This window comes from Myotis myotis, unplaced genomic scaffold, assembly GCF_014108235.1.
Source record: "Myotis myotis isolate mMyoMyo1 unplaced genomic scaffold, mMyoMyo1.p scaffold_m19_p_5, whole genome shotgun sequence".
In the NCBI taxonomy this organism is placed as follows: domain Eukaryota; kingdom Metazoa; phylum Chordata; class Mammalia; order Chiroptera; family Vespertilionidae; genus Myotis; species Myotis myotis.
The window spans coordinates 429,983-454,544 of record NW_023416357.1 but is presented as its reverse complement, the minus strand read 5'-3'; the positions used below and the strand labels follow the sequence as shown (position 1 = coordinate 454,544).

Sequence of the window (24,562 nt, the reverse complement as noted above, 5' to 3'; positions counted from 1 at the left end):
TGGTTTGCATGCAATTTGAGACATAATTAGAAACTGGTTTTTGTGTTTTCAGGACTCCTACTGGCTATTTTTGTGACCACACAACATGTCAGCAATATATTATTGGCAGAGCCTAACAAACATGCAGTGCTTAAGAAACTGAATCATGAAAACGTGTCATTAGTAATCAACTTAAAACTTAGTCTTGTTTCAACTCAGCATTCTTATTTGTGTCTATTCCTTTATAACTTGATGATGAACTTACCTGATTTTTGCTCATACTTGATATACTGCTTGAGGGCATCAAGGTTCATTTTTAAGAATTTTGTTTAGCTTTTAAAATCAAAGCAAATTGGTGACTAGTTTTTAAAGATGGGACGTTTTCTAGAGAATTCCAATGATATTAACCACAAGCATACAGACATGATTCCATTAAATAAGCTAGATCATGTTGAAAAGCTCTGTTGTTTTTTTTTAAGGAACTTTGTAAGCAGGATTAAGAGAAGGGAATAATCTGTATCAAATGTCTTTGTAAAAGCATTATATGGGTAAATTATGTATTGAAATGACTTCACTTTCCTTGATGTCCTTCTTATATGGAAACAGTTAAAATTATTCCAAGGTTCAAGGTTGAGAAAAGAAAAGTAAGGAGGTTTGATTGGACAACGTGCCACAAGTAAATTTTATTTGGTCAGAGTTAGAAGTATCACTTGTTCAACGTGGAAATTGTTTTTATTTTAGAAGTGTATTTCTTTAAGCCTGTCCTTCATATGAGTAACATAGGGGACTTTGTTAAAGGAAAAGTGCCATACCCTGCTATTGACATAAATTATAAGTTAGTTAAATTCATTTGATTAACACTCTCATACTGTTGCAAAACAAGACAGATTTGTTCATTAAATTAAAAATTTCAAACAGCATCAGTCTCTATAAAAATAATCTTAACAGGTTATTTAGTAAAATAGTGTTCACAATACCCTGCCTGGCTCCCTTGGTTGGAGCGTCGTCCCGTACACCATATGGTTGTGGGTTTAATTCCTGGTCAGAGCGGATATCTAGGTTGCAGGTTCCATGCCCTGCTGGGGCTCATAAGGGTCGCAACCAATTTCAGTGTTTCTGTCTCACATCAATGTTTCTTTCTCCCTTCCCCTCTCTCTAAAAAATAAAAACATATCCTCGGGTGAGGATTTAAAAAAGTGTGCTCACAATAACAATTTCTTTTAATTGCGGTGGTACAGATTCTTTGAGTTTAATATTTGTATATCGTGTCTTATGTGACTCAGTTCCTCCCCAAGTTAGTGTGAAGACTTAATTCGCTTACTGTTTTACCCTTCACTTGGCTGTATGCTTTTGTTCACACATAAAGTTGTTTCTTTTCACCCTAGCCGGTTTGGCTCAGTGGATAGAGCATTGGCCCGTGGACTGGAGGGTCCTGGGTTCGATTCCGGTCAAGGATACGTACCTCAGTTGCAGGCTTCATCCCTGGCCCCACGTGCAGGAGGCAACCAATTGATGTGTCTCTTTTACATCGATGGTTTTCTCTGTCTCTCCCGCTCCCTTCCACTCTCCCTAAAAATCAATGGAAAAATGTCCTCAGGGTGAGGATTAACAGAAAAAAAAAGAATAAAGTTGTTTCTTTTCTTGAGTCAAGATAATGAGGAACTCAATTAAAAGTGGCATGAGCGTGATGGTGAAGGCAAGGTGGGCCCTCATGTCACTGGGGCAGTGCCGACTTCAAGCCTCTTATTCTGACAACTCGGTGTAGACTCGGTCCTGGTGTTTTTCGTTGGGGGAGGTAAACATTTTGAAGAATCTGGCCAGCAGTGCCATGCTCTCCAGTAGTGCAGTGCAGGGTACAGTACATTGGCTTTGGAATGAGATGGACCTGGGCCCTAACATTAGGTCTTGTACGTATTGGTGATTTAGACTCCGGAAGATTGTACTTAATCTCTCGGAGTGAATTTTGTCATGTGTTAGGTGAGGATGACCGCAATCATGCTCATGAGAAAAGCATTATTAATGTTCGTCTACTATGTATAATCTTTGGTCATGTAATAGGTGTTTAATAAAAGTTAGCTAGTTATGCTGTCCAAATCTAATAAACCAGGGAGATTCTAGAAGATTTATTAAGAGACCAAAAAGAAAAAAAAAATTTTAGGTGATACATCAAAGAATAAAGTAATAAGTGATTGAAACAAAAATTTTAGCTAGCCGGTAATTTTATATGGCAGCTATGTAGAGAGTATAGTGAAAGAAAGGATGAGAAATTAAGCATATGGCCAATTTGCTTTGTATTACATGTGACTATATATTCCTCACCCAAATTTTCTCATTTAGTTTTTTAGGGAGTGGAAGGGAGGGGGGCAGAGAGAGCAGGGGTAGAGGAGAGAAAGAAACACCGATGGGTTGCTTCCCACACACACGCCTCTACTGGGGCCGAGCTTGGCGCCTGCAACTGAGTGAGGTACATGCCCTTGACCCCTCAGTCCGAAAGCCCTAACCACGAAGCCAAACCAGCTAGGGTGATGCGGCAGTATTTTATTTCTCATCTTTCTTCCAAAGAATTGAGTCACTTCTTCCACCATTGACTTTGTATGGAAGGAATGAAAGTAATTATTATATTCACAGATATTGGGAGCATGAATAACAGGATAGTAAAAGGATATTGAAAATTAGTTATTGGTAGATTACAGTTGTTTCTGAGGATGACAGGGAACTAACGATATGAAGATTCAGAGTCGTGTTTGCCTTCAGGTGCCTTGAACTTAAATTTGAATGAGAACACCTGCTAATGAGCTTGATGCAATGAGCCATGTGGTTAACGAGTCGTTCTCTAAGGTCACTCACTTTCTAACTCGTAGGTCAGTGTTAGAGCCTGTCATCAACACAGACACTTTCTCTTTAAGAGAATAATCAAGAGTAAGAGCCATGCCATTGCACTCAAGGGGGGTGTGAAGCTGAGACTCAGGCACAGACGGCAGGAGGGTGACCACCACGGGGAGGGGGGAGGGCCCGGGGGGTAAAGGGCCAAATCCATGGTGACTGACGAGGTTTGATTTTGAGTGGTGGGCACACAAGGGCAATATACAGACCATGTATCATAACAAAGCACTCCTGAAGCATATGTGATCCTATTAACCAGTGTCCCCCAATAAGTTAATAAAAAGTAAAAGAATAAATAATTTGGGTAGTTTTCATACAGTTTACCAATTGACAAAGGAAATGGAAAAGGCGTAGGAGACAGTGGATATGGTTTGAATCCAGCAGCTTCAGCACTTCACTTGGAAGGAGAATTTGAAGCCTCAGGTGATTGGAGAGTCTCTCCATGTCCCCCGGGTCCTTGTTTAGTTCAGTTTCTGAGATGGCCCCAGAGGAAGTTGGGTTTGGTTGTTTGAGGTGGAGAATCATCATAAAACATCTATGCAACATTCTGCACCACAGGATCCTGTCTCTTTTAATATGCAACACTAGCTAACCTTAATTTAGAATTCCTTGGATTTCTTTCTTTGCGTTAACTCTTTTATTCTGAACTCTTTATGAAACTGATGTTTTCAGAAATATTCATTGCAATAATTGGGAACACGCTCACAGGTAACACCTGTGTGATTATACATCCATCAAACTCTAAGAGTCTTTCATGTTTTAGTAATTGCTGTGGTCTTGAGAAAAGCTTTTAGTTAGCAAGTGTTATTCCTAGTACTACCTCAGAAGTAGGATTGAGTCAGTTACCCTGCACCTCATAAATGCCTTCAGTGTAGTGGTCAATATTTGAATGAATTGGTTGGTATGTCAAAACAGAACTCTCATCAGTCGTAACTCAAGTAGAAATAGAGGCAATAAGTGAGAATGAAAAGGATTAGGAAAATTCTCTTTTCAAAATGGAAAAGCAGAAAATATACTTTATATTTCAAGTCTTAAGGGCCATTAGGATGAAAATTGCGATGAAAATAAAATATATTGGGAGCTAATCTTGGTTTGGTGATAGTTAACATCTCCAGGCCACTGTCTAGCTGAATTCATTATCTGTATTACTTGACGTTGCTCAGTTCTTCCATGATTTGTTCAGTTATGTTTAGCTATATTTCTTATGCAGGAGTATAGCTTATACTTATTTAGCTTACTTCACCCAGGAAGCAGCTGTTATTTTTAAAATACAATCAAAGCTTAGAGTATGCTATTCTTGTGGTGGTTTAATTTTATGTTAAATTTAAACTGTAACTCCTGCTCGTACTTTGTCTATGCAGAGTACCCTCCGAACCCCACATCTAGAGCTCCCAGGATGCTGGTCATTAAGAAAGGCACTGCCAAGGACTTGCAGCTGTCCGGGTTCCCCGCCGGAGGGGCCCCCCCGTCGCAGCCAGTGAAGAACGGGACTGGCCCCAGTGTTTATAAAGGCCTGGTCCCCAAGCCTGCTGCTCCGCCCACAAAAGTAAGCCCCACACGTGACCATGACAAGTTTCAGTTGACGTCAGTGGAATTATTTTGGGAAAATAGTGTTAGAAAATCTACACTGAATTATTGGATTGTTTTGTTGGGAACTGACTTGTGTGTCACTAATTTTAATTATCCTTTAAATGGCGTGTGTTTTCTTGTTTTAGTAGTAAATGAAATCTGTAAAACTTGTTTTGCTAGGTGCATCTGACAGTGATGGTGAACCTTTTGAGCTCGGCGTGTCAGCATTTTGAAAAACCCTAACTTAACTCTGGTGCCATGTCACATATAGAAATTTTTTGATATTTGCAACCATAGTAAGATACTTATATTTTTGATATTTATTTTATACTAGAGGCCTGTTGCATGAAGAGATTCGTGCAATAGGCCTCCCCTTCTCCTGGCTGCCGGCACCGGTTTTCCTCCGGCACCCGGGACCCAGGCCTTCGTTCCGGCCAGAGCCGCCTTCCCTCCTCCGTCTTCGCAGCCCTGGTCGGAGCCACCTTCTGTCTTCTGTCTTTGCGGCTCCGGCTCACCTTCAATCTTTGCTCCGCCGCTTGGAGCCTACGTATGCAAATTAACCGCCATCTTTGTTGGTTAATTTGCATATCACACTGATTAGCCAATGGGAGGCGTAGCGAAGGTATGGTCAATTACCCTGTTTGTCTATTATTAGATAGGATATTTAAATGCCATTTAACAAAGAAAAATCAACCAAAAAAACGAGTTCGCGTGTCACCTCTGACACGCGTGTCATAGGTTTGCCATCACTGATCTATGATATATTTGCTTAATAATATATAATGCTGTTTTCTTGGTGTACTGTCTTAGGTTTTTGAAACTCCCACTAGTGGTTTCTTGACAATAGCTAAAAGAAATCTCATTTTAGGTTTATAAAACTGAAAAAAATTGCAATGTCGTTAGATGTTTTTATTTGAATACCACACTTTGATTTTATTTATAGAAAAAGATGCAAGAGGATCGTGTGGTAATGATTACGATCTAATACAAAAATATTTGCTTTATGAGCCACATGTAGTCACCTTTATTTTATATTGTTTGCTTTTTCTCTCTTCTGTGTAATCTATATTTTTTTATTTCTTTTTTATTATTATTATTAAAGGTATTACAAATGTGTCCTCATCCCCCCCATTAACCCCCATTAACCCCCAACCCCCCCCCCCCCCCGCCCTGCACACTCACGATCCCATCCCCCTGTTGTCCATATATTTTTATATATATTAATGTTTGTGTGTTTTTCTTTAGCCTACACAATGGAAAAGCCAAACTAAAGAAAATAAAGTTGGGACTTCTTTCTCTCATGAGTCTACATATGGTGTTGGCAACTTCAATGCTTTTAAATCAACAGCCAAGAATTTTAGTCCATCAACAACGACAGTGAAAGAGGTATGGCATTTGCAATTATTTCTGAGGGATGTAACGTTGTAATCACGAGTTTCATTAACAGAAATACTCACAAGTTCTTTTACAAAACTTTATTGAGAGATTTCTCCTCTACTTGCTGACACTTTTGAACATTAAGTAGGAATGAGTTTTAATGAAAATTTTCAAAAACCCAAAGTGTAGACAAAATAATACCCATATACCCAGCAACCAGAAAGACTAATTAAGAATTAGGAAAATGACAATTTAGACATTTTTGATAAAGTTATGCTATGCATATGATATCTGAACCTTCACGGAAATCGAGGATTTGTATGATACCATCTTTAGGGGCTGATGGAAGCTTTATTGGTGCTAACACTTAGGGGACAGAGGGAGGGTGAGGGGAAAATGCACATTATTGCACTGGCGTGAGATGCCTGCTAAGCTAAGTATTTCTGTGTCATTTGACCAGGTTCTGAAACTTCAATACCAGGGAGTTTTCTGACCAGTTTAGGGTCAGAAGACACTTGTGACTCTGTCCTTAGACTTGAAATGGCTCTGGGTGGAAGCACTTCTCACGCACTGGTTCTCCATTGTAGACCTTCAGAGCTTTGGGGGAAGGACCAGCGTGTCAGCTGGTTGGCTGTGGCTGAGATTCATTACAGGCTTACAGACCTTTTGCCAACAGTTAGGCATTACGGTTTATTTCCTAGTGAAGAATCTGATACAGAGTTCTAACATTCTGATTCTACTGTAACCCACTGTCAAGACAAAACACTGAAGACAAAAGAATGTCAGTACATGATTCTTCTCTTCCCCCTGCTCATCCAGATTTCCCCTGGTGAACACATCCTGCCCGATAAAACCCTGTGTGTGCCTGCATGTCAGTCCATGCAGGTAGATCTTACTGGCGCTGTTACTAGACCTTGAAGCCTAGAACTGTGGGAGACGGCATAAAACCCTGCTTTTCTGTGTATTGTAGAAACGCTTTAAACAATTTCAGGGTTTTTTATTTTTTTATTTTTTAAAAATATATTTTACTGATTTTTCACAGAGAGGAAGGGAGGGGGGGACAGAGAGTTAGAAACATCGATGAGAGAGAAACACTGATCAGCTGCCTCCTGCACAGCCCCTACTGGGGATGTGCCCGCAACCAAGGTACATGCCCTTGACTGGAATCGAACCCGGGACCCTTCAGTCCGCAGGCTGACACTCTATCCACTGAGCCAAACCGGTCAGGCCTAAACAGTTTCAGGGTTTTTTAAAGTTTTATAAAATAGTATTTAAACTCCTAACTTCGAGTCATAGTTCTTTGTGTTATCAGACCTTAATTGTTTCTGGAATAAGAAAATTTTTCCTTTTTTTTTTTTTTTTTGAGAAAATTCTTTTGTTTACTCATCCAATGGGGTAGTTAAAACATGGGGATAGAGGAAAGTCTTTGACATAGACCTTAGCATCAGTTTTGTATTGTGGATGAAGGTGAAAGAGGAAGTTGTGGTTGTTTTGAACTTTACATTGACATTAGTTCTCTGTCTACATATTTATCAACATTTCTGAATTTTTTTCTTAGTGTAATCGCTCAAATTCCTCTTCACCCGTTGACAAACTGAATCAGCAGCCTCGTCTAACCAAGCTGACACGAATGCGCACTGATAAGAAGAGCGAGTTTCTGAAAGCGTTGAAACGGGACAGAGTGGAGGAGGAGCATGAGGATGAAAGCCATGCTGGCTCTGAGAAGGTGACTCTTGGTTTGAATAATGGGTCGTTTAAATATCTGGGCAAATACCAGTTAGGACCCTTGCAGCGACTTCAATGACTTTTTTTTTTTCTTCTAAAGTACATTTCTCTCATTCTGAAGTTCCTGTGCAAAAATAAAATTGAAAAATTCCTGTTCAAATATGCCTTTCTGTTTTCCCCACATTGCCTATTTTCATCCTTTGGGCTTTTGCCTTTGTTGAAAAATGTAAATATTAGCTAATAAGCTGTGTGTATCCATCCAGCTTAGTTTGTGTGTGTGTGTGTGTGTGTGTGTGTGTGTGTGTTTTAAATATTTACATATTTTAATTGATATAAGGGAGAGGGAGAGAGAGGTAGAAAAATCAGTGATAAGAGAACCATCATTGGCTGCCTCTGGCCTGCCCCCAACTGGGGATTGAGCTGCAACCAGGGTATGTGCCCTGACCAGGAATCGAACCAGCGACCTCTTGGTTTCTGGGTCAATGCTCAACCACGGAGCCTTACTGGCCAGGCCATCAGATTTTATTTTAATGAGAATGTCTTCTAAATTTAATGATTATAAGTATTACATTTATATATTATCAATGTAAGAGAACTGGGACCTATTAAAGTTTTTAACAACAGTATTCTCTAACCCATTCTTTTTTAACTCCCTAAAAATCAGGATGAAGACTCATTTAATTTGCATAACAGCAATAGTACTCACCAAGACAGAGATATAAACCGGAACTTTGATGAAAATGAAATTCCACAGGAGAATGGCAATGCCTCGGTCATTTCCCCGCAGATCATCCGGTCCTCAACCTTCCCACAGACTGATGTTCTTTCAAGTTCCCTTGAGGCAGAACACAGGTTAATATTTATTTTTACTTCTCTGTATTTTTTATATTCAGGATTTTGATATTATAGAAATGCTGTGATTCATTTTTTAACAGTCTTATTGAGATATAATTTATAAGCCATACATTTCACACATTTTAAAAGTACAGTTCACTGATTTTTTTAGTCTATTCAAAGTTGTGCAGTTGTCGTCAGAATCTAGTTTTAGACAATTTCCATTGCACCCAAAAGAAACCCCGAGCTCATCTGCAGTAGTTGCTCCTCCTTTCCTCTGTCGTAGGCGGCCCAATCCACTTCCTGTATCTGTAGACCTGCCTTTTTAGTGTATTTCATATAAGTGGGATCCTAAAACCTTGTCCTTTATGTCTGGCTTCTTTCTCTCAGCATGTTTCTAGGCCCACAGACACGACAGCACCTGTCACTTCTTTGCTCCTCTTGTTGCCTCCACTACCCTGTGCGGCTCTCCTGTTCATGGGCTGATGGGATTGGGCTGTTGATACTTGTGCGTTTTGTGAATCATGCTGCTGTGAGCATCCCTGTGCACAGTTCTGTATGAGCTTGTGTTTATTTCTTTTGGGTAGACGCCTAGGAGTGGAATTGCTGGGACCGTGCTTACATTTTGAGACACTGCCAAACTCTTTCCATGCGTTCGAATACACACTTGACATTCTCATCAGCATCATGGGAAGATGCCCGTTTCTCCAGGATCTCAGGGACACTTGAGACCGTCTACCTTTTTGATCATAGCCATTCTAATGGATATGAAGTGATCATCTTTGTGTGTGTGTGTGTGTGTATACGTACACATATTTTAGAGAGGAAGGGGTGGGGAGAGAGAGAGAGAAACATCACTGATGAGAGAGAATCATTCAGTTCCCAGGCCAGTGCTCTGTCCACTGAGCCATACTGGCTAGAGCTCTTTTGTGGTTTTTAATGTGCATTGCAGAATGACTAACAGCATTGAGCGTTTTTTTAATGTGTACTTACTAGCTATTTGTATATCTTCATGGGAGAAATATTTGTTGAAATTCTTTATCCATTGTTAAATTGCATTATTTGTCTTACGGGTGTAAGAGTTATTTATATGTTTTGGATATAAGTTTCTTATATATACTTGTATAACTAGAGGCCCGATGCATGAAATTTGTGCAAGAGTGGGCCTTCCTTCCCCAGCTGCCCTCGCAGCCCCCGCCTCATCTGAAGGACGTCAGGTCCTATTACGGTAGATGTTTCGCTTTTATTATAGATTTACAGATTTTTTTGTACTCTGATTGATCTTTTCAGTTTCTAAATGGTGCATTTTTAAATATAAAAACATGATTTTTATGAAGTCACTTTCTAATTTTTTTTTTTTATTGCTTGTGCATGTCTTGTCTGTGTTGTGAAGTGGGGTTCTCGAGTCATCCTTTCCCATGTGGCTATTCATTCATTGTCCTAAGATCTGATTTATTTTTTATTGTAAACGTCCAAGAGCACTCTCTGCTTTTATCATTATCGTCTTAAGCATCTTCTAAACAGTGACCTCGTCAGTGATGAGCCTCAGAATTGAGGTGTGTTCAGTCTAGAGTAGACTGTGGTGGTTTCCCCGGTGGCTTACCAGTCAGAGCAGGTATTTGGCAGAAGTGGCTCACCCTTCCTATGGTCTTGGAATAAACCAACGACTCGGCATCACTGCAGGAAGGAGTGGAGGCTCTTGGCTTTACTTGTGCGTTTGTTATGAATTAAGCAAACTTTCATTGAAGCTTAAATTTTATTAGATTGGCACAGAAATACACACCACCATGAAGGGAGAAATTATGGCACCAAACTCTCTGCCTCTGTTGTACTTAGGATCGATCAGATTCCTATTCATTCTACAGTTTTCATTTTTTTAAATATATTTTATTGATTTTTTACAGAGAGGAAGGGAGAGAGAGAGAGAGTTAGAAACATTGATGAGAAACATCGATCAGCCGCCTTCTGCACATCTCCCACTGGGGATGTGCCCGCAACCCAGGTACATGCCCTTGACCGGAATCGAACCTGGGACCTTTCAGTCCGCAGGCCGACGCTCTATCCACTGAGCCAAACCGGTTTTGGCAGTTTTCATTTTTTAAAGGCTTTGTTCCAGACATATGTGTGCACTTTTTCAACACTAGATAGAATTCTTAAGTATATTGACCTCAATTCCTTTTTAAACTGATAAGAACAGATACTACGCTTGATCTTAGCCAAAAGGCCGAGAAGCGATCAATTCCTTTTTAATAACTGAAGCATTATAACTGCTAAAGCAATGAAAAGATAATTTATGCACCTACATTTTCTATTTATGTAACTATAATTGCTGTGTATAAACTGAATTGTTTTTCCAGTGAAAATTCTTACATCCTCTGGGACCAGGCTCAGTGTAAGGTGATGCTCGTTAAAGCCCAATCGACTTGACTTTTTTTGGTTTAATGCCTGTTTGCCTTGATTGAATTCCAGGGCAGTAGGGAGCTGGGCTATACCTACTGTAGGATAACTTTTAAAATTTATTTTTTAATTTCAATGTAACCTAAGCTCCATGAGGATAGAAAAACTTTGTCCATTTTGCTCAGTACTGTGTCTTGACCTGGCACTCACTGTGTGCGTAGCTTCGCAACATGAGCAAGCGCCCAGCAGAGCCAGGGTTTCTGCCTGCGCTGTGCACTGTGCTGAAGGGTGAGACATGGGCACGGCAAGGGTGCGGTTCGCGTGGAGAAGGGTGTGTGGGTGCGTGCGGACCTCGCTTGTTTCAGGGGCTGTGGATGGAATAGCCTGACAAGAGGATGGAGTCCTTCATTGGATTAGAGATGACTTTTAACATAGATTCTAATTGTGGGTGGACACAAGGTCATTACGATTTTTTGTTTGTTCGTTCTTTCAAAATCATTTGTTTTGAAAGCTATTCCAGAAATAGTTATCAATTACAGTCTGGGGGAATAAGGGCACAGAGGAGAAAACGGGCAGTTAGGAATCTGGACTTTTGTGACATGGAAATAATTGTTCCATCTGCATTGTTCAGGTTCTGACGGAAACAAGTGAACGTGGAGATCTAGGAAAAGCAGTGAGAGTGGTCTGATCGGTAGACTCTGGACTGGGTGGCATCGGGATGGAGGAGAGGTTACAGGTGAAGACAGTGCATTGGGAGGAAATGTTAGTGGTGAAAGGAACAGAGAAATAGTAATTAGTTAGTCATGACTGCGACCTTTTGGTCCAGAGGCCAAATATAGTAACTGAGGAGGCAAAGCACCAGACTGTTTCCTTTTCTGCTGTCAAGTAGACAAGATGTTGGGTTTCTGTAATCTTAATTCTTTATCTGTAAAACACAGCCTCGTGTTCGTTTTATTTAGAATCTGACACCGATATTCTGTGAGGTTGTTGCAGGCTCCAGTTGAGAGGTGATCGGTGTAATTAGGAGTAACAAATACTTAGACATAGAATGAATTTCTTACAAAGTAGTCAGATCTGTGTAAAACATGTCCATCTGGGAAAAGAAACATTGAAGTCCCCGAGCCAGGTGCACAGCTCTGGCGGCGTGTCCGCGTTTGCCAGCTGGGGCGGGGTCACGCTGGTCTTTTCTCGCCCGATGCGCCTAAGATGAAGCCCTTCTCTTTAAAAACGGAAGGAAAAGAGAAGAACCACCTTAGTCATTGTGCTCAGATCCTGGAGGGGAGCTTCTAGGACAGACAGCCTTCTTCCTGTTGTTACAGAGCCTCATGCCGTTTCGCGGTGGTTAGGTGCCGAGGAGGAGGACTGGCACGCACAAGGGGTGGTATCAATGGGTAAATGAACTATAAAGTGCAAATCGGGGCGAGATAGCCCGTCTTTTCTTTTCGAAGTAGCAAACCTAGTGATGAGCTAGAATAGAAGTGAATTGTGGTGGTGGTAGAGCAAATGGGTACGAAATGCTTTTACTTTTGATACATGAATTTAGCAGATTGGAAGTTTCTAGACTGGAGTGCCTTTTGCAGATTTCCAGCCTCTGACACCAGAAATCAAGCAGTTCATTCTGGTCTTATTGTCTAAGGTGTTTTATTGGGCTTCATCGCATCTGTTTATTCATGTTCAGGAACTCAGGCCCTTTTTTAATACACTAGTATTTTGAGGACTTTGTATAATGGTGAATGTTTTCTGCCACGTGACATAAATGGAATTATCCTACTTGGGTGCAGCTCTAAATTTATTAATTTCCTCCCTTTTTTCAGATTGTTGAAGGAGATGGGCTGGCAAGAAGACAGTGAAAACGATGAAACGTGTGCTCCCTTAACTGAGGATGAAATGAGAGAATTCCAAGTTATTAGTGAACAGGTAGGAAGACCTGAATCAGACAAGTTCACTTCCGATTGCCTTTTCTTAATCAAAACAATGGATTTTAAAAAATACTTTTGGAGGGTGGGGGGTGTGTGTCACACAGTTTTCTTCAGGAATGTAGTGGGTATCACATTACAGGTCATCAGTATAAATACTCGCAGAGACATGTCTTCGTCATCAGATCAGAAGAACAGAGATATTACATTCCTTTGCTCTCCAACCCAGTGGGCACAACATTTTTATCAGTTAGTTATTTCGTTATCAATAGGGTTGTATCTGCCCATCCTGGTCATCACAAGATTTCACAACCAATTCTCTGGGTCAGGCAATATTAGACAATCCTTGAAACGACTGCCGTATGCTGTTGGTGCCCGGTGAAGTTCTCATCACGCCTTTCTTCACATTCAAAGCAAAGCCTTCCAGCAGATGCACCGAGTGGTAAATGCAGCCAGTGGGCTACTGCTCACCAAACAGCCATAGGCCTCGGTGTGTGAAGGCTGCGCCATCCGGTGTGTGCAGCGCACGCTGATGTTTACACAACAATGACATCACCTCATGGGGCCTTTTGGAGAGCATCCTGCCATGGATGGGTGGCTGAATATAGCTGTATAGCTGCCACCCCAAAGTCTCTCATCATCCCCCTTGTCTTCAGTTCTCTCCCTCTGGTAGGTGATACTGTAAACATCCCAGAGTGGCTTACTACACGGCTGATGAGGTCTATAAAAGCTGTGCTTAGAGATTTTGATGAAAATTACCAGTGTCAAACGTTTTTATGAAAGAAAGGGAAAAGACTGAAGTTAATAGAATGTACATTATTGTTCGTTATTACTGTTTTTGTTATTGATTTAACTTTGTATCTTTAAAAAGTTTCTAATCTGGGACAACCCCTTCCCAAGCCCCATCGGTGACCTAATTAGCTCTAATTTCTCCTTTTCAGAAATAGAAACTAAGTTTTTCGAGTTTCTTAATCTCTGTGGTTAAGCAAGGGGCGGGCTCTATTTTATTCCTTATTCTTGTATGCCTTCCTTTTTGTGTACCTCCTATTGAATCCCGCATACTCGAATCGTTTGTACTCTTTGTTCCACAAAGTGTGAGCGAGGCAGACGGGGGCGTGCTCGCAGCCAGGTGGCCAGGGCAGGACAACAGCCTCTGGAGCCGAGGGCTGCTGGCTCCACACGGGCAGCATCGGCGCCGGCTACTCCCCTCTCTTCGGAGGTGTGGTCGACGGTGAGCGCCGTGCCCCCAAAGCAGGGGTTCATTCCTAGGAGATCTCTTGTTAGACCAGTTGGATCAGTCACTTTGCTGTATTAAACTAGTTTTCCAGAAACGATGTCGTCGTCTGTGGACTTCACAGTTTTAACTTTATTGTATTCATGGTTACATTTAATTATTACTCTATTCTTTTTAAAAAATATATATTTTTATTGATTTCAGAGAGGAAGGGAGAGGGAGAGAGAGAGAGAAACATCAGTGATGAGAGAGACTCATGGATCAGCTGCTTCCTCACGCCCCCTACTGGGGATTGAGCCTGCAACCCGGGTAGGTGCCTTGACCGAAATCGAACCCGGGACCCTTCAGTCCGCAGGCCAGTGCTCTATCCACTGAGCCAAACCAGCCAGGGCTATCACACAATCCTTAACTTGATAGGAACTCCTGGAGCACAGTTTATTTAACTTTTTATTTTTGGCATTTCAGTTGCAGAAGAATGGTCTGAGGAAAAATGGGATTTTGAAAAATGGCCTGATCTGTGACTTCAAGTTTGGCCCCTGGAAAAGCAGCACTTTCCACCCCACGGTTGAGAACGACGACTCGGAGACGAGCAGCAGCGACACGTCCGATGACGACGACGTGTGAGGCCCCAGCGCCCCCGAGGCTTCGTGTGGCCGTCCCCGTGCGGCGGGGGGAGTGCCAAGTGAAGAACTATAATTGATGTAGTAAACGCCCCGTTAGAGAGTTTTTGGGGGACTTCGGTATGAAGAAAACCAAGAATGCTGTGTTGGGCTGTGTTGAACATTCTTTCTTGTACATGGATGTTGTAGAAATGAGGCCTGTGGTGGACCAGCGTGGACTCTGCATCACCACGGCATTTCTCTGACTAGCAATGTGACGATGTAACAGATGAGATGTTCTCATTTAATAATAAAAATTGTGTAATGTTTTGCAAAGCTTCTGTCTTAAAATGTCCGGGTCTTAAGAAAAAAGGCAGCTTACACTGTTTGCTTGCAGAGCCTCTCTGTTCGTACAATGGAAATCCTCACCCCACTTTGTGCCCCACCCCCAAGACAATGTAGCATGTCGGCTAAACTGGAGCAAGTGCACTCAGACATTCACTCCCGAGCTCCGCTGTCGTACTATCACCTTCTAAAGCATACGCTGCCCTTTAGCCATGTGTAGTTCCGTAACTTACAGGAAAGACTCGCCACACTTTCTTCCAAATTTTAAGACGTGGTTTTCAAGAGCTTTATTTGGGGATGTTGTCAGACCAGGATTTTCAGAGTTGATGGAAAGAGTTGTTGTGGGAAAACTTATTTTGATAAATTATTACCTGAGCAGAAAAACTGATCACTGACTGGATCTGTCCCCAACATGGAAATAAACTGGATTTTCAGAACCTTGTCGTGCTCTGTAGTGTCCCGGGTTGGTCTCCACACAGCGCTCTGCTCGTCCTGGCAGCTGCTTCGTTCAAGGCGGCGGCCGTTTTCCGAGTTTAGGGCAAGAGGTCGGGAAACGGCCTTAGCGGCTTCCCGCGTCGAATGCCGGTGAACCCTGTGTTCTCATCGGCACATCGGTTTCAGCCATCTCTGTCCCCTGCTGGCTGGGAGAGGATGTTTGTATTTTGAATTTTTTCTCTCTTGTTTGCTCACGTTTCTGTGTTCGCCTCCCTCCCCTCGCTCATGCGTAAGTATATCCTCATCGTAAGGAGCGCAGTCTCACAGCAAAAACGTCCCAGGCTTCGTGTCAGAGTCTTCTTTTTTTGAAATTGCGTTTTCAGAAGACTCCTGTGTTTCTGCTGTTTCCACCTCAGTATCCTGCCTAGATAACCAGCCCGTGTGTCTCCGACATCGATGTTTTCTCTGCCTCTCTCCCTTTCCACTCGCTCGAGTACATACATCTCCTGCCTAGACTCCTCAGTTTTTACCAGAAGCCAGATTATTTGTCACGCTGAGTGGTGGTGAGGGTGCTAAAACGACACGGTTTCATCCCACAGAACTTGGGAGGATGAGTTACAAAGTATTAAAGTCATTGGAGTTCTCTTCGGAATAGGCCCGTGTGTCACACCTGCCGCCAGCCCATCCCCTCGCGCAGTGTCGGCCGCGCGGAGCCCGTGGCTGCTGCGGCTCCGTCAGCCGCAGGCGGCACCGGTGTCTGCGCTCCGCTCGCACTGTTGGGTCGTTAGTGGGTTAATGAAACCTCCCAGACGCAGACGGTGTTTGCTAACAGAAGGGACCGAGAACCGTGGCTTCCATTTAACATGTACCTATTGTGTTTTCTAAATAGCTCTCAGAGATTTTGTCACTTTTCGTCTCTGGCACGCTGCCTTCAGTTCAGGGCCTTTTGCCCTAATCCCCTCTCAGCGTTCGCAGATGCTGAACGCGGTGCCGGGCTGTGGCCAGGCGCTCACAGGTGCGGGTCAGCACGGGGCCGGCCATGTCCGCCTCAAAGGCCCCCGCGGGTCCCGTTCCTGCGGGCGGGAGGGCAGGGTGGCAGAGCCACGAGTCCCGGGCTGTCTCAGGAGTGGGCGGCAGGGTCTGGACCGGGTTCGAGAGGAGGATGGCCACAGCACGGGAACATCGTGTGGAAACCTGACCTCCGGCCACGGGGGCCTGAGGGGCCATTTACTTTAAATTCAGCTTTTTGCGGCAAGTTTTTTTTAAAATACCACTTTATCAAGGTATAAACGAACGTAAGATACACATTGAAGGCATGTAGCTTGGCAAGTGTTGACCTGTGAAACATGGCCGTCAGGTAGTGAACGTGTCTCACCCCAAAAAGGTGTCTGGTGTGGCCCCCCATCCTTCCCTCTTACAATACCTCCCCTCCCCCCAGTGCTTTTTGGGGAGCATGGAATGTGTGAGCAAAACTTACAGGAATGGGTTTAAAGTAGCATTTCAAAAATTGTATGTTAGGTTTATTAATAGGATAATTTTTATTTTCATAAATATTTCTGTTAAAGTTGAAACAAATGTAGAAGTGTTACCAATAGTCAGGTAGGTTGGATGGCGTCAGACTTCTAGACCAGTTAGAATTCAGGGTGTTGACGGGCCTGAACCCTAACGAGCTCGGGGAGCACCTGTGAGGGTGTTTGTGGTGTTGGTCTTGGGACCCGTGCTCGTCTGAACAGTGTGAAGGGCTGAGGGCATGTCCTGATCCACTTGCTTAGACCTCACAGGCTCCATAACGGCGCCTGATCAGAATGCACTTGCGGCAGAATTTAGACACCTGGCTTAGAAGAGGCACACGTGCCAGCTGGTGTGCTCAGTGGCTAGAGCGTGGGCTCCCGGGTTTGCTTCCCGGGTTTGATTCCTGGCCAGGGCACAGGCCCTTGTTGCTGGCTCGATCCCCAGTAGAGGGTGTGCAGGAGGCAGCCCGCGCTCTCCCCTGTGCCTGTGGCCTCCTGCCTGGGCCCAGGTGCTAATGGACAGGGAGGCCTCCGAGTGCCTGGCTCTGATGCCTGTGGCCACGGAAGCAAACCCAACTCGGCCTGTACGTGCCTCAAGCTTAGGAAAGCAAACGCTGAGGACGCCCGGCCACAGGCACCTCGGGCTGGGCCCAGCAACGAACGGCTCCATGTCCTGTCCCAGCTGCTGTCCACAGACCCCGGTCACTCCTGGTTCAGTGGCCACGGAAAGGGGTGCCCCCCCCCCCGGCCCCCGTCACTGTCAGAAGGTCACTGTGCAGATCCCCAGCAGGCGTCTCCAGGTGCCTGTTGTGATCTCACTCCTGCCTCGATTCCAGAGGTGAAGTGGGAGCTGCAGATGCCGAGGCTCACGTTCCAGAGAGACAAGGGGGGGTCTGACGGGACTTGGTGGCTGCCTGACCCAAGGGAGAAACGGACCCCAGAGTGCCCGGGGCTGGCAGGGAGGGTGGGTGCCCCTCCCCACCCCATCCCCACCCCCAGGAGAGGCCTCCTCGCCGTCTGTGCCAGGAGACCTGACTTCTTGAACCCTGTCTCCCGGCCGATTCTGGACCCGTTACCCGTGCTCAGCGGCTCTCACCCCTGACAGTGCAGTGGGGTCCAGGACTGTCTCTGAACTCTGCTCCCCGAGTCTGGGGTCGCTGGCGGTTTCTCTCGGGTGGAGGATCACCTGGTCCTGGGCAGGGAGGTGGGGAGGGCGTGGCGGTGCCTGGGCTCTGGTCTGGGTCCTCCTCCCGCCTCCTGACCCAGAGCGAGCTCTGCCCCAGGCACTGGTCCTGTCACTGAGCTCAGGGTGCCGCCCCTCCCCTGCCGCAGCCGCAGCCAGGCCCCTGTGGCCCGCCAGTAAGGGGTTTGTTCAGCTATTTTAATGAAAGGAAATGAACACCAGGGGGCAGCAAGCCACCGTCCAAGGGCCTGCAGACACCTGTAGGCAAAGGGCGTTTGCTCAGCAAGCAGGACCTGGGAGGTTCCTTCTGGACGGGGCAGCGTCTCCCAGCGTCTCCCACCTGTCGCGGGGCCTGGGCCTCCCGGGAAGAGTGGGCGGCCACACCCCAGGCCCCACCCAGCCTCCTGGGCTTCCTCCCGAGACAGGTAACTGGAGTTGGATTCCTGCATCTTTTGAGAGATCTGACTTTCATGTATTTTTTGTTCACCCTCACCGAGGGTTTTTTCCATTGATGTCCAGAGAGAGTGGAAGGGGGGGCCAAAGAGAGAAACGTCGATTGTCTGCCTCCTGCACACGCCCCAACCAGGGCCGGGGCACCTGCAACCAAGATACAGGCCTTTGACTGGAATCGAACCCGGGACCCTTCAGTCCGAGGGCCGGTGCTCTATCCCCTGAGCCACACGGGCCAGGGCGGATGCCTGCATCCTGAGGCCGAGGGGCTGAGGCCCCCCCTCCCGGTCCCTCGGTTCACAGGGTCAGCTGAGGCCCCCACAGGGGAAGAGTCCGGAGCCGGAGCCAGGTGTGTCCACCAGGTGTGTCCACGGACGCCCGAGGCCCCGGCCTGAGGGACAGTGTGAGGCTGGGAAAGCCGTGCTGGGCTGGAGATTTCACTCCAAATCCCAGGCCCCCGTCCCCTGCGACCGGAACACGCCTCAGCTAGAACCGTCCGAGGCTGCACGCTGCCGGGCCCTGGCGTGTGTGTGTGTGCGCGTGTGTGTGTGGGGGATGGGGTGCGCTGGTGCTCTCCCAGGGGTGAGGGTGAGGACTAAGTTATAAAAGCGTCAGCCCTAACCGTGACCCTGCGGTCGGGGTCACCTGGCGCAGGAGGGGCTGGCTGTCCCCCGGGCGGGGCGGCCGGGTGCCTGGCGGTTTCCCTGCACCTGCTCAGTGGTGCTCACTTCCAGGAACCACAGTGACGGGGCCTCAGCCAGCGCTCCAGTCACCCCGCGTCACCCCGAGTTCATGGGGTCAACCCCCACGGACCCGAGGACCAGGTGCCAGGACCTCCTGGGCCGCTGTCCCGTCCCTGCAGCTGCTGGGCTGTGGTGAGCTGGGCTCTGGCACGTGTGGCCTGAGCTTTCCTAGGAATCGGCAGAGTCCGGGAGGCGCTGGCTTCAGCGTGTCCTGCATCCCCCCTCGCCCTCTGGACAGGGCACCCCCAGTCCCCACGGGGCCCCTGGGCGCCTCCCGGCCTCAGAGATCCGGACCTTCCCCCTCCCGCCCTGCTTTCCTGGGCGCCGTGTGTTGCGGTCCAGGCTGGCACAGCTGCACTCACTGCGAGAGGAGTGGGCATCAGGTGGACGGGGGTGGACGGGGGAGGGGGTGGGGGGTGAGGGGAGAGGCCCAGGTGCCTGCCTCTCACAGTCCCCCCCAGAAGGGGGCGTTGCTGACCTCATCCAGGTCACTGTCTGCTAACGTCCCAGGGGCAGTTTCTTCCTAATCTTAGGGCCCCACCCAAGGGGAAGGTTCTGGAACCACCAGAGCACTGAGGAGGGGTGGCCCTGTGCTCCCACACCCCTGGCCCCCTGGTCCCATCTTTTCGGGATAGTCTCGGGTGGGGGGCAGGCAGCTTTCTCAGACCACGAGCTCTGCTGAGGACAGAGGGCAGAGGCTCCTCCCAGCATGAGCCTGGTGGCCTCTGAGCTGGGGGGGGGGGGGTGTCAGCCCCTCACCCCCTGAGCTGGGGGCAGGCAGGGCCAGCTCAGTAAACTTCCCGTCCATCACAGACTGACCTGGGAGGAAGGAATGTTTACCTTTGTGAAAAGTGACATCACGGGCGTGCAGCACAAGCCCGTGTCAGCCAGGATTCGTTTTAGCGGGTGTCTGAGGACTCTGTCAACGTTTTCTTTTTTAAAAATATATTTTTATTGATTTCAGAGCAGAAGGAAGAGGGAGAGAGAGAAATATCAATGATGAGAGAATCATTGATCAGCTGCCTCCTGCATGCCCCCCACTGAGCCACACCAACTAGGGCCCTGTCAGCTTCCTATAGAACCCGGGAACCTGCTTCAATCGCTACCTGCACCGGCTCCTAACAGCAGCTCCCGGGGCGAGGGACCGAGGGACCGTGCGGGGACGTGAGCTGAGCCTCGGTGGCGTCCCCTGCAGGCGGGACAGGTAAGGACAGCGCTGACCACCCAGGGCGAGGCCGGGAGGTGACGGGCTGGTGCACAGACCCCTCACGTGGGGGGGTGGCTGCTGCCCCTCCGGTGGGCGCTGGGAGCCACGTCCCTGACCCTCCCCTCGGCGCCGGAGGCCGGTCGGGCGCTGGGTGCCGTGGGCGGGTGGCAGGCTGGCCCCTCGTGCCGGTCCCGCCGACGCCGACACCGGGCTGCCTTCCTGCCGTCACCCCCGCGGCTGTTTTGCCGGAAAACCCGCCTCTTCCAAGCGGCCTCTTCCAAGCGGCCTGTTTATGCCGTGGTTTCTGGTCCGTTTCTCTTTCTAGCGCAGCGGGGGGTGTTTACATCTAAAATAAACTGTTTTGTCAAAACGGCAAAACAGCGAGGCCTCGGTGAACCCCGTGCCCTTCCGCCCGGACCCCAGCCCCTGGCCCGGGAGCACCGCCCTCGCAGGACGGCGGCCGCTCTGACGTGTCTGGTCTGGACGGTCCTGGGGGGACCTGGAGCGGGGCTCCTGCTCGTCATCACCACCGGGAGCTGACCGGCAGCTGCGACACCCAAACGACCGCCTCCCGCCCGCGCCGGCCTCGCACTCATTTTGTTTTTAGTCTTTATTGTTGGAAGGGCCACACGTGTCCCCTTGCTGCCCGCACCCACCGCACCCACTGCACCCCGTCTGTCTGTGCCCTGGGGCCATGCACACAGCTCACCCCCACCCGCACCCCATCTGTCTGTGCCCCGGGCCATGCACACAGCTCACCCCCACCCGCACCCCGTCTGTCTGTGCCCCGGGCCATGCACACAGCTCACCCCCACCCGCACCCCGTCTGTCTGTGCTCCGGGCCAAGCACACAGCTCACCCCCACCCGCACCCCGTCTGTCTGTGCCCCGGGGCCATGCACACAGCTCACCCCCACCCGCACCCCGTCTGTCTGTGCCCCGGGCCAAGCACACAGCTCACTCCCACCCGCACCCCGTCTGTCTGTGCCCCGGGCCATGCACACAGCTCACCCCCACCCGCACCCCGTCTGTCTGTGCCCCGGGCCATGCACACAGCTCACTCCCACCCGCACCCCATCTGTGCCCCAGGCCATGCACATAGCTCATCCCCCACCCGCACCCCGTCTGTCTGTGCCCCGGGGCCATGCACACAGCACACCCCCACCCGCACCCCGTCTGTCTGTGCCCCGGGCCATGCACACAGCTCACCCCCACCCGCACCCCGTCTGTCTGTGCCCCGGGCCATGCACACAGCTCACCCCCACCCGCACCCCGTCTGTCTGTGCCCCGGGGCCATGCACATAGCTCATCCCCCACCTGCACCCCGTCTGTCTGTGCCCCGGGCCAAGCACACAGCTCACCCCCACCCGCACCCCGTCTGTCTGTGCCCCCGGGCCATGCACACAGCTCACCCCCACCCGCACCCCGTCTGTCTGTGCCCCGGGCCATGCACACAGCTCACCCCCACCCGCACCCCGTCTGTCTGTGCTCCGGGCCAAGCACACAGCTCACCCCCACCCGCACCCCGTCTGTCTGTGCCCCCGGGCCATGCACACAGCTCACCCCCACCCGCACCCCGTCTGTCTGTGCCCCGGGCCATGCACACAGCTCACCCCCACCCGCACCCCGTCTGTCTGTGCCCCGGGCCATGCACACAGCTCACCCCCACCCGCACCCCGTCTGTCTGTGCCCCGGGCCATGCACACAGCTCACCCCCACCGCCCCGGCCTTCCCTCCGAGACGCGCTCTGTTCCCGCTCCCCTGTTTCTCACGGTTGGATTCGCCCTCAGACACTGAGGAAGCCGGTGAGCACGCTCTGTTCACGGCGAACCCCCTTCTCCGGCTCCTTTGGGTCAGGCCTTGCGTCTGCAGGCGGGTTTGGACTTGAGCACAGGCCCGGGCGGCAGCACTGTGTCCAGCAGCCGTTCAGTCCCGGGAAAGTCGGTGGGGGGTCCGTGGGGGTATGTGGGGGGCCGTGGGGGTACGTGGGGGGCCGTGGGGGTCGTGGGGGTCGTGGGGGCCGTGGGGGGCAGGCACAGGGAACTCAGGGGGTGGCTCTGGTCTCTGGGCATCTTTCTTAAAGTCTCTCAAGTGCCTGTGTCCCCACGTTTCGTGGCCAGGCCATCACATTCCGGCCCTGAGGAGACCACGTGCAGCTGCTGGAAGCGAGGGGGGGGGGCCTCAGTGCCCAGCTCGGCCTCTTTGTGGGAACAACTGTCCCTGGAAATTCAGAGGCTCCGACTCAGGCAGCACGGAGCTGCCTCCACGGGCAGTGGTCACGTCACACCTGCAGGGGCTCCTGGCGTCGGTGGAGGCACAGGCGCCTGCAGCAGGAAGGGGTCTGGTCCGACGTCCAAAGTGCGGACCAGAGGCCGGAGGTCAGGGGTCACGCTATGCGCGTGTGTGCGTGTGTCTGTGCACGTGTATGTGCGTGTATGTGCACATGTGTGCGCGCGCATGTGCATGTGTGGTCACCAGAGAAGGTCCATCATCACACGCAGGCGGCTCCCCCCTCGGGAAGGGCTGGGAGCACTGACAGGAGCCCCCCTGTGCGTCCGCCCTGCCAGTGGGCACGAAAGGTCAGGTCCACAGCGCCTTCTCCCCAAACACTGGTTCTGATTGTTTAAACACGGCCTCCAGCAGCCGACCCCCAGGGCGCCGGCCTCTCACCCGCGCGGGGACCGGGTTCCGCGTGTAAACAGGATGAGCCTCTCGGGCTGTTTACGGGACCGGCTGAGGTAACCGTCTGGCCGCACCCGGCTCTTCGCTGGCTGAGGAGCCAGAGCCGGAGGCCGTGGGGTAGGTGCGGGCGAGGGTTTGCCAAGCGCCAGGCGCGGGCGAGGGTTTTCCGGACGGATGAGGGCTCGTGGACGACAGAGGCCTCCCTGGAGGAGGAGCGGTGGAGGCCCTGGAGGCGGGTGTGGCGGAGGCCCCTGTGGCCGCCAGTGACCCACTGACCCAGCGGGAAGGAAGCCCTGAGTTTAGGTTTCGCTCTCCTGCCACAGGCGGAGGGAAAGCTATTGACACAGACCATGAGAGGCCGGGGGTGCAGCCACTGGGGAGACAGCGTGGAGGCTCCTCACAACGTCCAAAATGGAGCTGCCGTCGGACCCGGGACCCACTTCCAGGGACAGAGCCCACGGGACCCGGAGCTCCGACCAGGAGGGACGTGCACCGTGTTCCGAGCAGCACAGTTTGAAGCGGCTGAGACCGGGGAGCAGCCCACGTGCCCATCGCAGACGCGTGGCTTCCAACTATGGTGCCCGGGCCGGCGTGGCTCAGTGGATAGAGCGTCGGCCTGCAGACTGAAGGGTCCTGGGTTCGATGCCGGTCAAGGGCACAGGCCTGGGTGGCAGTCTCGATCCCCAGTGGGAGGCATGTGGGAGGCAGCCGATCAATGATTCTCTCATCATTGATGTTTCTCTCTCTCTCTCTCTCCCTCTCCCTTCCTCTCTGAAATAAAAAAAAATATTTTAAAAAAAGTGACTGTGGCTCCCGCTGCGACGTTGATGGGCAGGTGTGTGAGCTGGGAGGACTGTAGAGTCAGCTCCTGCCCTAACGGAGCCTCTGTGTAGGGTTGGGAGTTCGCCTCACGCACACGCACGGAGGTGGGTGACACCAGCTTCGCCATCTGCCAAATGAGGAAGACGGCGGGGGGGGGGCGGGGGGGACGGGGCGTGTTCAAGTCCAGAGGGAGTGTCTCCCAGGCCAGCCAGGCCCGGCGTCTAGGAGAGGGACCTGGGCACGGGCTTTGGAGAAAGTGGGGGTTTGGTCTGGGCGAGTGTGGGCAGGTGACTTCCAGGCTAGAGGGCACTTAGGGGTGCAGGGAGTGATTGGGGTGCTCCAGTGGTTTTACGGCAAAACCGAGCAGAAGGTAGTTTTCACATACACCTGCCCCCACACCTGCACACCCCCCTATCAACACCGCCTAGGGGTGCACCTGTTACACCTGAGACCTTCACTGACACGTCCTCACCGAGAGTCCGGTGACATGAGGCTCACTGTCTGGGATGCATCTCCTGTGGGTTCAGACACACATGTCGGGACTGTACCCGCCACCATCGCGCCACACAGCAGTTCCCCGCCCGGAAAGCCCGCGGCCCCACAACGCCGCCTCTTACCACGGAGCCGGGAGCACTGACACGTGACTATCCCAGATTGAGACGAGAGTGTGAA

At 49.6% G+C, this 24,562-nt stretch overlaps 1 protein-coding gene and 1 pseudogene across 6 annotated transcripts in view; one reads left to right on the top strand and one right to left on the bottom strand.

The window, feature by feature from the left end:
* Positions 1–14,849, top strand: part of GPBP1 (GC-rich promoter binding protein 1) — a 48,288-nt gene extending 33,439 nt beyond the window's left edge. For 3 of the 6 annotated variants that reach the window (XM_036307837.1, XM_036307836.1, XM_036307838.1), the window contains 7 exons: positions 4,224–4,408; positions 5,677–5,817; positions 7,367–7,534; positions 8,198–8,385; positions 9,500–9,595; positions 12,579–12,681; positions 14,380–14,849. In XM_036307837.1, the coding sequence (XP_036163730.1) occupies positions 4,224–4,408; positions 5,677–5,817; positions 7,367–7,534; positions 8,198–8,385; positions 9,500–9,595; positions 12,579–12,681; positions 14,380–14,538 (1,040 nt within the window). In that variant the 3' untranslated portion in view covers positions 14,539–14,849. Of the gene's footprint in view, positions 1–4,223; positions 4,409–5,676; positions 5,818–7,366; positions 7,535–8,197; positions 8,386–8,757; positions 9,438–9,499; positions 9,596–12,578; positions 12,682–14,379 lie in introns of those variants that run through there. The other 3 variants (XM_036307839.1, XM_036307840.1, XM_036307841.1) reach the window with 2 other exon arrangements.
* LOC118657256 lies at positions 10,468–10,603 on the bottom strand (annotated as a pseudogene).
* Positions 14,850–24,562: the final 9,713 nt, after the last annotated feature.